Genomic DNA, 12,821 nt, shown 5'->3' with positions numbered 1-12,821 from the left:
CATATGCTGTACTGCGCTCATGGACTGAGCGTGAATGATTTCAGTCAAGCACCTGCCTCTTCTGAACAGCCAACAACACTGAGAAATATGCTACTCCAGACACAAAATTGAAAGATATAAACTAAGCCTTTAACAAGACATATTGGCTGGTTTTGGTTTGCAGAAAAGCTCAAACAAATGGAATGGGGAATATTACAGAATTTGAAAGTTGATTATGCTTAATTCAAGGACTGAGTCCAGCTATTTCTGAGCACTGCAAAATAAGTTTGAGAAAAAACAGAAAGCAGCCGTTTCATAAATAATTAAAAACAAAATAAAATAAAAAGCAAACCAAACCAAACACTTAGCTGTCAAAGTGTAAATATCATCCAGTCTGCAGTTTCCAATAAATTCTGGTGAGTCACCTGTTTAGCACTTCATCACTGTTCACCACTACAGAGATTAAATGTGTTACAACAGAAACATTCTTTGAGGAAAAAGTCACCAGTGTAATCAGCTGGATGCTACAGGCTTGGTGAGCTGGCAGGCATGATTTTGTAAAAACATTACCTGAAATCTATGCAAGAGGGCATATTGTTTCTTAAACTTACACATGAATATAACTAAACATCTCTTATCCCTGTTTGAAGGCACTGAGACCTCAGAGGGGGGCTACAGGAAGGTATCAGTGAGCTGGTATGTGGATCTACTCTGTCACTTCTGACTAATGCTCCTCCAGGGATAGATTTGCAAGCAAACCAGCCTTTATTAAAAGGTGAAAGCAGTAGCGAACCAGTACAGCATAGCTGACTTTAAATCGAGGAGCGCTGTCTGCATTGAACTCCCCACTAACGCCTGGGCTGCAGCTGTCCAGACGTGCCCATCACTGGGCCTGCCATCTCCAGATTTACTACCTAATGCATGTCTGCCATCCCAGCTCCTCCAGTCCTTCTGCCACTCTGGCAGCAGCAGCAGCCGGTTCCTCAGTCTCCTCCACAGAGGTGACCTGGGGGATGGGGACAGTGGTGCCCTGGAGGCAGCAGTGAGAACCAAAGCTCACACAGGTGGCACCCGAGTGAAAACACCTCTCTGAACACAGAATGTCAGGGACTGGAAAGGACCTCGAAAGCTCATCCAGTCCAATCCCCCCGCTGGAGCAGGAACACCCAGATGAGGTTACACAGGAAGGTGTCCAGGCGGGTTTGAATGTCTGCAGAGAAGGAGACTCCACAATCCCCTGGGCAGCCTGGGCCAGGCTCTGTCACCCTCACTAGGAAGAAGTTTCTTCTCATATTTAAATGGAACTTCTTGTGTTCCAGTTTTAACCCATTAACCCTTGTCCTACCATTGGTTGTCACCGAGAAGAGCCTGGCTCCATCCTCCTGACACTCACCCTTTACATATTTATACACATTAATAAGGTCGCCCCTCAGTCTCCTCCAAGCTAAAGAGACCCAGCTCCCTCAGCCTTTCCTCACAGGGGTGATGCTCCACTCCCTTCATCATCTTCGTTGCCCTGCGCTGGACTCTCTTCGGCAGCTCCCTGTCCCTCCTGAGCTGAGGGGGTGAACCCCGCACCAGGCAAGGGGAAAGCGGCGAACTCCCGCGTTTTGCGGAGCCCACCCCGCGCTTCCCGCCCAACGCTGCGCTCCCGCCCGCTCCTTTCACGTTCCCGCCCCATCGGCCACAGGCGAGGGGACAAGGCCCGGCCCTCAGCGCTGCTGCTCGGCGGGAAGTGGGGGAGAGAGGGAGGGGAAAGACGAAGCTCTCGCGAGACGGGAGTTCTGCGGCGCGCGCGCGCCCGCGCCGCGCTCAACGGCCGCCGCGGGAGAATTCGAAAGCTCAGCCTCACCTCAGCTCAGCTCGGGGGGGCACTCATACGGACGGGTTTTTCACGCTACTGAGAGTTGTAGGCTCTTCTGCATGTGAGCCCGGGCGGTTGCCGTTATTTGTTCCCCCTCGCCCTGCGCAGGCAGCTCCGCGTTGTTGGAAACGTACCCCGCGGATCTATCAGGATTTCTGTGTGAGGGAGCGCTAGGTAAGCGGCTTGTTTATCTCCTCCCTCTTCTGTCAGGGGCGCGCATGGCGTCCTGTGGGGCTGTGCCGTGGGCTGGTGGTAACCGGGAGAGCGGCCCGGCCTGGTTTGGTGTGTGTCCCCCCCGTCCCCTGTTCTGTGCTGTGGCTCCGCAGCCACTGAGGCGGCCTCCCAGCTGGCAAGGGTGGGAAAAGCCGAAATTACGCTCCTGGTGCCAAAAAGTGGCCTCGCCCATTTCCCATCGCCTTCACTTGACAAGAGAGGAAAGGAGAGAATGTTTTGCTGCCCATCACTATTTCTTATACAAGTAAATGCTGCCGTCGGGAATGATGGCTAGATAAATAGGGGTGTGTGTTGGATACCCTGTTGTTAGAATTATAGAATGTCCTGAGTTGAAGGGACACACAAGGATCATTGAGTCCAACTCCTGTCCCTGCACAGGACAACCCCACAGTTCACACCATGTGTCTGAGGGGGTTGTCCAGTCTCTTCTTGAACACTGTCAGGCTTGGGGCCGTGACACCTCCCTGGGGAGTCTGTTCCAGTGTCCAGCACCCTCTGGGGGAAGAACCTTTTCCTAATATCCAACCTAAGCCTCCCCTGGCACATTTTAAAAATAAAAATATCCATTAGAAAGTTCTTCTGTTTTGAGACTTGATTAGTAAAAAAGGACTGAAAAGAATACACACAAACACTGGAGCTTAGTGCTGTTATGAATCTGAATGCTGATTCAGATAACTGTAAAGTGTTGTGGAAGGGGAAACATCTTTTGTTTATAACTATGTAGATTAAGAATACATTCTTAATATATTTTCATACATTCTTCACTGAGAGCAAATATGATCTTATTTTGAGATACAGTACTTCCTCTAACTTCTTTTGTTTACAAAACAAGGAAAAACAAGACCATGATGAAACGTGAAGCATTTTTGCAAGTTGTGTCCAAAGAGTCAATTGAAGACTTCTTGCGTTATACTCAGATTCCTGTAAGTAAGCCATGGTGCATATGCATTACAAGTAAGATCTTAGCAAAGAAATGCTGCAACATAGGGACAGAAACTATTTCTTGGCTACCTGCAGATGTGCTAAGAATAATTGCTTTAGAAGATAAGTTAAAATGACACTTAATGAAACATAGCTGAAAAAGTTGTAGAGTCTGAAATGTTGTGATTTATAAGCCAACTCATTTTTTAACATTTGGTAGTTGCATACAGAGTTTACATTTTTAAAAATAAATTATTAATACTGTGGCAATACTAAAAAAAGTACTTGTTTGATGTTGCTGAAGTACTGTTTTTTAAAATTTCAAGCTATGAAAGAGTTTATTACCGTGTAATGAATATGAGCTAAAAGACAAACATAGCAGAGGCATGTTTCACAAGTATTTGTTTATTCATTTGGTAGTTTAGGCTGTCCAGTTGTTCCTTAGCCCGTGTGTAATTGTACTTGATATTTCTTTTTTTTCACTGAATGTTTTAGAGATGCGATAGATGGCTGTCTTTAAATGTAGTGTGGAGAGAAGCAGCAGGAACAACAAAATAAATCCACTGAAATATTCTAATTAGAAGTTCATTCTCATGTTGTGTGTATGATATTGCATAGTAATCAGAAATAATAATTTGCTCTGTAGTGTTTTCCACTAAGCTTCAATCTTTCTGGTTTTGAGGTATGCATGATTTCTTCTAAACATCTTTTACTAGCCTTAATAAATGTTATTGTCAGGTTAGTTTCTTAAATTTTCTAATCAGTATTTTCCTGGTATTACCCATGTCAGGTTAAAGTCAGTGGATCAGTAGACATCTGTGTCCACAGAGGTACGAACTGGTTTACTAATGTAGCGGATGTATTAAACCTACCATTTCTATAATAGGGATCATATTCTATTTAATAAGCTTAGGTATATTTGTCTCCCAAACATCATTTTCCAAGAAAGTTGCTATTATAGTTTTTGCATTTGCACTTCTGTATGTGATATAGATGACAACTTGATTAACAGATTGCCGTTGTTTGAAGTCTCCTTCCCGTTTTTTTCCCAAACTATAATGTTCAGGATGATGTAGGGTACTTGCAGTGTTTGCTTTTCAATTAATTTGGTCGTGTTGTTTCTGCCATCTTCATCCAGTAATCCATCTTAACATATGCTGGTCTATTTGGATTAAAAATTGTTTTTTCAGCCTTTTATTTTTCATCACCAGTTCACAAGAGTTGTCTTGCAACAGTTTTCAGCTGTTGCCAAAACCACTGGAAACTTTATATCATAAGCTACAATGAGTATATTGATTAAAACTGTCTTCATGCCTTCAAAGCATAAGTGAACATGAATATCCAGATTGCTTTTTTCTTGTCTAAGAGACTGAAGTTATTTTATTTATTTCCTTTTGAAATCTTCAGTGATGGTGTTTAGACATGTCTTGTCTTAGGATGAGGAATTCTCATTTTACGATCTCCATTGAATAATTCTTGATTGCTTTTCTGGAGGAGGCTGTGGTAGGGTATTCTGTCATTTAGAAGTGGATGTGTAAATATAGAAAGAAGAAAGCGTGGTTAGAGCCTCACTGCTTTTCTTAGTTTTCATACTATATTTATGCCCTCTTTTGTCTACCTATTTTGCCTTCTAGCCTCAGAATGTGCCTTTTTAACTTATTTTTAAGGTTCCGTTCTTGGCATCACTACTTATTTCAACGTCTTTCATTTCTATACTCCCCTTTAATTTTCCTTTTCGCTCCTCTCAATGTTTTGTTTCATTCACATCTTCTAAAATTCCAAGGGTTTGCTGATTTTCCTTCAAGGTTTGCCTTGGGTTTTTTACTTTTATTCTTTGTAATATTTTAAAAATAGTACTGTATCGTGATGCTGTTCATTAAAGTCTATCAGGTGCTGATAATTTTTTTCCCACTAAATTGTGTTCCGGTTCAAGGAAATATATTATTTCCTGGACAGGAAAATAGAAATCGTGGCTATGGCTATCATTCAATGACATCCTTTTCCCTCATAGGTTTTGGAATAATTCTATCTCATATAATCCCAAAGAAAGATCAGAAAGCTCTAGTCTCGTTATAAGTTCATTCTTTTTGTTCAAAATACTATCCTGTCTTTTGGGTTTGTTTGAATTGGAGGGCTGCAGATCTCCCTGTGAGCCGTTTGGTTTATTGTGTTCGTTTCCAGCTGTAGAATAGGATAGAAATTCTGCTATAAATATGTAAAGAATCTTTCTTCTCATACCCTTCTAGCAAAGTTCTAATACTTTCATTATTTTCTGGTTCTTCCTTCAACATTTTTTTAAATTTTCTTTGTGGTTCCTGGTTTTTAGTGTATATGCAAACTAAAGATGTTTTTATTTAAAGATCACGGACATTCTCTTTTCTCCAAAGTGTTTTAAGTGTGGCAGTATTGCAAATTACATCTCAAAATTACCTCTTTTTGCTTTTTGCTGCGTCTGTTTTTACTTCTCATCTTTTCTCTGTATATTCTGTTTCCTAGCAGATTGCCTGCCTTCTTTGATGCTAACAGGCATTTGCGTCTCTGAGGTAAATTCTAGCAAGGTTCTTCTGAGGAAATAGTTCAGATCAGTCTCTTAGTGAAGCCTTTTGTAGAGACTAATAGTGCCTTCCTATTCAGCAGGGCAATATAGGGTTAATATGCTCATGAGTTCGATTTGGTAGGGGGACTGGTCTATGCAGGTTGTACTCCAAAACCTGTAGTGCTGTCCTGTGGCTGTGCTGTTAAATTTCTAGACCTTGCGTAAGGATTTTATTTCAATAGCCACCATTAATCTCTATTTAAGACAGCAAAGATATGATCAGGGACTCTAATTCTGTGCAGTTGTGAGCTTCTTAGCTAAGGGTGTGGAGTGGTCTCCATTGGGAATGAAGTATTTATAACACATGAGAGGCAGAAGTTGATGTGATGGGGGCATGATTTATGTTCAGTAGTGTTGCTGTCAAGGGCTAAAGACTTCAGTCTTAAAAGAAAAGAAGCACTCTTGTTTCATGATAAAGAGTTAAACAGAAGGAATTTCTCATGCTGTTTTTTAGAGAAATACAGCTTTTAGAAGGTTCTATAAGTGCAGAGGAATGGAAAGAAATCCTTAATGTTAAAAATAAATTAATTTTAGGAAATATGATATTGGAATATAAGTCACTTCATTGATGTGGAGTTGTGTGATATCTTCTAAATATTCACAGAAAAATGCATTTGATCCTTTTGACTTGAAAGAACTACTAGAAGAGTTGCCAAGAAAGCAAAAAGAAGTACTATGGGAGAGACTGAGTCAGCTATTGACAGAGACTTTGATGGAGAACCCTGTGGAAACATGGCAGAAGAGAGAAGATCATGAATGTGAAGACAATATGGAAGTTGAGATGGTTCCAGAAATGGTAAAAATTGTGTAAAATAAAAATAGAATGCATATTTCATATTTTCTGAGAAATAAAATATTTTCATAGCATCTGAAAACGAAAGGGTGATCAAACAAGGTCAGTTCCAAATATCATCTCCATGCCCTATTCTTCACTATCATGCTTGGGTTAAACTGAAATGATGATTGGTCTATACTATAAAATATTAGATCTGCTGATAGTTGTAATTATGAGAGATGTGACTTAGTTTTTTCACTAGAGTTGAGTGGGCTTTTTGTATGTCTTACTTCAGTAAACAAATGTTGATCTTTCCTATGTTCCTTAAGTATCTGGCATACACTATAAATATTTACTACCTGTTTTATTATGTCATTTTATTTAAAGAAGATAATGAAATCTAGATTTCAATGCCCCTCCCACAAATTTAGCTTATACAAGATTTCTGACTCAGACCCTCATATACTGCCTTCTGTAGTCCATGTAGTCTTGAGAATATCAGAGAAAAAGCTTATTTAATTTTGGAAGAAAAAAGAAGTGCAGTGGGGAAATCATTAGGGAGACCTAGAGGCTTGTAGAGAATCCGTCATACCTACAGAGGCCTATAGAATCAAGTACCGGGATCTAAAGTCACCAGATCTATGCATTTTTGAGTTGTGCGAGACCATGGTAGTTCAGGTCTTTTTAGTTCTGAAATGGATGTGTGTTTGAATGGTTTTGTTGCAGATGAAGTTTTTAATGGCGGAATGGATATGCATATGCAGTTGCCAAATAATCTACTAGCAGGAGCTGAAAGGCCTTTTCAAACTTTTTGAAAGAGATGTACTTTAAAATCTATGCTATTGCCTTTTCTTATTTGACAAGTCTTGGGTGCCAGTATACTCTTTGTTCAAAATAGGAGCCAAATAACAATTCAGCTTTGCTCTCTGTTGCTAAGGTTTGTTTCTTGTCATAATTATCTTCTGAGTATAAAATAATTGTTCCTTGACATTGCTTTCTTTCAGAAACAAACTGTAGCGGTGATCCAAGGAGTGACAAATGTAGTGACTGCTTCCATACCTGTAGTGGGTGAAACTGTAAACTATAAACCTCTTCTAGAATGTGTTTTTGTATTAAATGGTATGTACTTATCTGTCATAGAATATGGCATTATACGGTTGTTTTTTTAGCAGATGAGTAGACTAGGCTTTACAGGGGAAAAGTTGGTACTGATCTGAGTTCTTATTTCTGAGACAAAATTAAGGGAGTGTTTACTTAAAAATCAGTTAAATGGTCTAAAAGTTGGAACTTAAATAGTTTTTTTTCCTCCCAGCTGTTTCCCCAATGACAGATAATTTTCCTTATTCTGTGGCTTATAGTATTTTTAAGGCAAAACTTAACTCATTGTTAACTTTGGATCATTGTTACTCATCCAAAATCTTGGCCAAAACCTTAGAGTTAACAAAGCTACTAAATACCCACGGTGAGAACAAGCTATTGAGATGTGTAAATGTGGTGAGAGCTAGTTGATATTGCGAGGTATAGTTAGTGTGCAGTAAAGTTAATTGTTTTGCAGTAATAACTTGGTTTGTTGCAGTAAATAATTATCTATTACTGTTGTTAGGTATTCTTCCTGCGTTACCTGAATCTGAAAAAATCCTACAGAGTGCTATCCAAGGTGTATGTGAAGTGTGGTGGGAGAAAGGACTGGAAGGGAAGGAGCAGCTAGGGAAGACTCTATTTATCATTCTGCTAAGAAAAAGCCTGAAAAAATCTGCTACGGTATGCTGAAGCTATATTGATTTCTAGATTACTACTGAATAGTCCATGAAAGCTTATCCCTTCGAATTGCCTTTTATTTCAAGTTTACTTCTTTTCAGTGTCCTAGTGCTTAGCAGTTAATGCAGCCTGGGATACATGTTGGTTACAAAGTGTCTCTTCGGTATAATTTGCATAAGCAACGTATTAAAACTGTGCCTTCTCTAGGAAAAACTTGGAGGGTTTTGGGCATCAATTTCACAAGTGAACCAGGTTCTTTTACTTTCTTTTTTCGACCTTTTTTTTTTTCTACATTTTTTTAATTTCCTCACTCATTTGTAAAGTTCAGTGACTAAGATTTAAATAGCAATTAACATTTTTAGATAATTCAGGTTTTCAGTACTATGTTTAACTAGTCAGAGAATTCTTATGTGGGAAGCTTCATTTTCTGTTAGTCTATGTCTCTACAAATAATTTATCTCATTTCTTTATTAAGGGAATAAAATTATTTCATTAAATGTGTGAGTTACTTAGAGTACTGTGGCATACAACTTTTGCATTAAATCAATAAATATCTCCTTTGCTTATTTATATCTTTTATTTTTCCCTGTTAACTGCTTTCATTGTGTAAAATGTCAAAAGTGAAATAATACACTTTTCATGTATTTTGCATGAAATAGCAACTTGCTTTCTGTGCTTGAGTGTGTCTTCAGTTGCAAGTCAGTACTTCTGCAGTTACACATTTTTGTAATTTCCAATGATGAGTTTTAAGTCAATTAACGTTTATAATTTTACAATCTGAAAATCATCTCTCTGTAACAATGCATTTCAAATTAATTATTAAAAAATCTTTTAAATGCTGCTTCACATTGAAGCTATAGCTACTTCACTATATTGTGGGCTTTCTTTTCCTGTCAGGGTGCAGATATAATTCGCCTATGGAATCTACATCAGACATTACTTTGTTTTGATTATGATTCAGAGGAGAGTAATGAAGTCAAGGACTTGTTGCTTCAGTGTTTTATGAGTGTAAAACACATTAAAAAAGAAGAGGTAAGCAAATTCTCTTACTGTGATTTTATACGAGTGGGCTTTGGTTATTTTTAATGGTTTTGCCTGAGGCCTTTTTTTGCAGTACAGTAGGTAGCAGTACAAGACAAACCAACTCTAACTCCACGCTATAAGCCAGACTGTGCTATTCAACACAGAGTAATATTTCTCAGAGGCTTATTTTCAGGCTGCACTAGTGGAGTGATCTTCTGAATTTGTATCTGTGTGATTTATGAAAACATCCTTGTTCAGGTGGGGTTTTCAGTCAAACAGCTGGAGAGCCCTGCAGAGCATACATTAGTGTGTCTTAGAGGTAGGTCTGTTCTGCTCTCTTCTTCCTTGCTAACCTGTGTATACAACTGACAATGTCAGATGTACTATGTCCACAAGCACAGCAGTAAGAGATGCTCAACATTCTGTTAATTCACTAATCCTAAAGATGACAAGTTTGCAATCTTATTCACTTTTCACTGGTTTATCTCTCATGATGCTGAGAATGTTGATAACGGTAATCATTTCAGATGCATTGATCACAAGCAGCAGATTAAATTAGAGGCACTATCATTTTCAGGATCAGGGGCAACTTGTTGAAATCTAAGGCAAAAAAGAACTGGTTGAACTGCTGAAAGCTGCTTTGTGACTTTTCTTCATCTGTCTTGCTGACAGTATTGTAGAAGATGAGATGAGCTTGAGTTTGGCCTCATCTTTGCCGTAAGCTGTAGGTCAAGACATCCCTGACCTGGTTTGTCAGGGATGTCAATGGAAGAGTGTACCACTGGGACTCCAATATATGTATTATATCACCAAAGTTGGAGATAAGCGACTTTTTCTCATTCGTTTTGTTTTGTTTTTTTTTTTTTTATGGTAGAAGAAGCTCTCATTGTCAACAGGAAGAATTTTATCAGACCTGCAGACAAGAATCTTGGCACTGTAATTAGGCTTTAGGTCTTGATTTTTATAATATTCTGAATTACTTCTTAACCTGAAGGTATTTTAGCTATCAGTTCCACTAAAGGGCAATTTCTGCCTAAATGCTTCCTTCCCTCTACTCCTACTCTATGATATTCCAGCTCAAAGTGTGTCTGGCATTATCAGCCTTATTTTCTCTATTTTGTCATAGATCTGAACCTAACTGCTGGTCCAGCTCACAATGGAGGTGTCCTTGAACCTCTGCTAATTGTTCTGTGCACCTTTTGAACTTTTGCCAATGTGCTCTTCACTATTGTATCTCCTTATTAATTCTCCTGATCTGTTTTTGGCTGGAAAGCTGACAGGTACAAAGGACCCTTGCCACTGGCTGACTTGCCTTTCTTTACGATCAAACTTTTCAGTCTCAGAAGCCAGATGCCTTCACTTCCTCTGTAAGATGAGCGCGAGTGAGGCTGCCCATACAGATACTGTGTGAGGCTCTAATTCCATGGGCAGATCTTACTGATTCCAGAAAAGCAAGAGCTCATTTCCTCCATCCACAGCCTTCCACTGCCTTTTCTTGCAAAAAATTATGTTGCTCATCAGATTTGTCATCACCGTATCTTATTTGCTAAAACGGAAGAAAACTAATTCAGGGAAAAAAAAAAAACCTGAATAATTTTTGTTCTGTTTTCATGAATTAAATCAGCTCCAGGAGGTTTGCAAATTACCTTTCATGAGGCAATAGGAAAGGAATTGTCCTTACTAATCAGAACATTTATTTTCCTTAGTGACTCAGCTGTTCTCTGTGGCTTTGTTCAAAAATGTTTCCATACCCATCACTGACAAAACTGTCGTGCTATTTTATTTGTTCCCTCACTGTCATTACCATGTCATCCTGGAATGACATGGCACTTGACAGAGCTGTGATGTGGCCTCAATGAGGATCCAGAGTTCCACAATCCTTTATCATTTTGCAATGCTACTTGAAGCCACACCAATACAGAATGAAGGTGGAAAAAGTTTTCTCTTCAGTCTAAATAACTGTAATGCTCAAATTCTTTTTAAAAATTAAGAATATTTTTTTTTTTTGCTGCAACAATTTCATCTATGCTTTTTAAAATCAAATGTGTCATTTCTTTTGATATTGAAGCTCTGTATTCACTGATTTCTGAATTTTTGAGATGGCTCTTAAATTTGCTGTTCCTCTGGGGTTTAACTTTCCTTTTTTTTCTTCTTTTCCTCTCCCAATAGGGAAGAAGATTCTTGAGCTTTTTGTTCAGCTGGAATATAAACTTCATTAAAATGATACATGGAACTGTTAAAAACCAATTACAATTTTTTCAAAGGTATGCATCACCATTAAGAGTTCTTAATGATCATTAAGGGCTTGGCTAAAATCTTGTTTGTCTTCCTCTCTAAAATACCCAGTACATTGATAAATATATCAGAATCCTGGGACCTTCATATCTGTTGGATACAGCTACTGTATTGTTTCAGCAACTTCATTTAATAGTTTTTCTGCACATGCTTATGTATACAGTTATAGCTGTAGTAAAATGCTTATTTAGCATTAGCTAAAGCAAATTACTCTCATATAAACTGTGCTGCATTATTTGCAGTATTTGTGTTAGAATTGCAGGTCCATTTCTGCTTCTGTAATGTGTGTTATTTTTTTTTTTTCCTATGAGCAATCTATAATTTAATTTGGTGAGATTCTATATAAAGACATTATAAAAGAAGTGACTTGCAGGATCATTAACATAAGAACTTGACTGATGGATGAAAAATGTGGATGTTTTTCCTTTGGTTATTTAGTGAAATATTGCAAAAGTAATGCTTCATATTAAAATCAGAGGTTTTCTAATTCTTTCAGTTAGAATAATGTATATTGGTACATATTTATAAGGAATTTAAGGCATTCATTGTGAGACAAAAGATAAAATATCTGTGCTAATGTTTTGACTTTCACACCATGAGAAGTATTTCCTGTGTTTTTTAATAGTGCTTGGGTTCATTAATTAGCAATTAGCTTTGTTTTTCTGCAGTTGTCAGTGTAGACCTGCAATATATTTGCTTCTTCTAAAAATAATGTTGATGCACAGAATTAATAATAGTATTGGTACTTACAAAAACCTTCATATTTTTACCTTTATGACTTGTACATAGATATGATTAGGATGCTTGCTTGAAAGTGTTCCCATGTGTTAATACAGGTCCTTGATGGAATACATTTCAGAAGTTTACTTCAGGGCCTGGAAGAAGGTGTCAGGAGAATTCTTAGAGGTAATAATATGCTTGAAATTTCATTTAGATAGTTTTGAATTTCAGATGGAGAAGTGACTTTTCAACCTCAGAAAGGTTCCTAAGCAAGCTTTAAGGAATTATTTCCATAAGGAAAGGGCCTCATCAGGGCTTTCAAGGAATAAGAGCATGTCATGCTTTGAATGTTTGCCCGCTGTGATCTCCTTGGTTGCATTTAAATACCTGTAATTCTGCTGCTGAAATATTGGTTCATGCAACTATGCATATGCATAATTTTTTTTGTGAACACACTGATTATCTGAGTAATTGAATGAGTGTTTGCGAGTCTATATATTGGATGGCTTAAATATTTATCTAGTTTTTGTAGATTTTCATGGAGATGATCAAAAACATAATTACAGCATTGCAACAATGCTACAGCCACATTTCAGATACCAAATAGTTCTTATTTGCCATGTGGAGGTGCTTTTGAATTCCAAACCTGGTTCTGA

General features: G+C 38.3%; 1 protein-coding gene across 1 annotated transcript in view; it reads left to right on the top strand.

The window, feature by feature from the left end:
* Nucleotides 1-1,706: 1,706 nt before the first annotated feature.
* Nucleotides 1,707-12,821, top strand: part of NCAPG2 (non-SMC condensin II complex subunit G2) — a 40,575-nt gene continuing 29,460 nt past the window's right edge. The window contains exons 1-8 of the mRNA XM_013369125.3: nt 1,707-2,017; nt 2,910-3,000; nt 6,199-6,390; nt 7,374-7,488; nt 7,973-8,130; nt 9,025-9,159; nt 11,320-11,414; nt 12,282-12,351. Of these exons, the coding sequence (XP_013224579.2) occupies nt 2,923-3,000; nt 6,199-6,390; nt 7,374-7,488; nt 7,973-8,130; nt 9,025-9,159; nt 11,320-11,414; nt 12,282-12,351 (843 nt within the window). The 5' untranslated portion in view covers nt 1,707-2,017; nt 2,910-2,922. The remainder of the gene's footprint in view (nt 2,018-2,909; nt 3,001-6,198; nt 6,391-7,373; nt 7,489-7,972; nt 8,131-9,024; nt 9,160-11,319; nt 11,415-12,281; nt 12,352-12,821) is intronic.

Source organism: Columba livia, chromosome 2, assembly GCF_036013475.1.
Source record: "Columba livia isolate bColLiv1 breed racing homer chromosome 2, bColLiv1.pat.W.v2, whole genome shotgun sequence".
Classification (NCBI taxonomy): domain Eukaryota; kingdom Metazoa; phylum Chordata; class Aves; order Columbiformes; family Columbidae; genus Columba; species Columba livia.
Note: the sequence above shows the minus strand (reverse complement) of the source record. Positions and strands in the feature narration are given on the sequence as shown.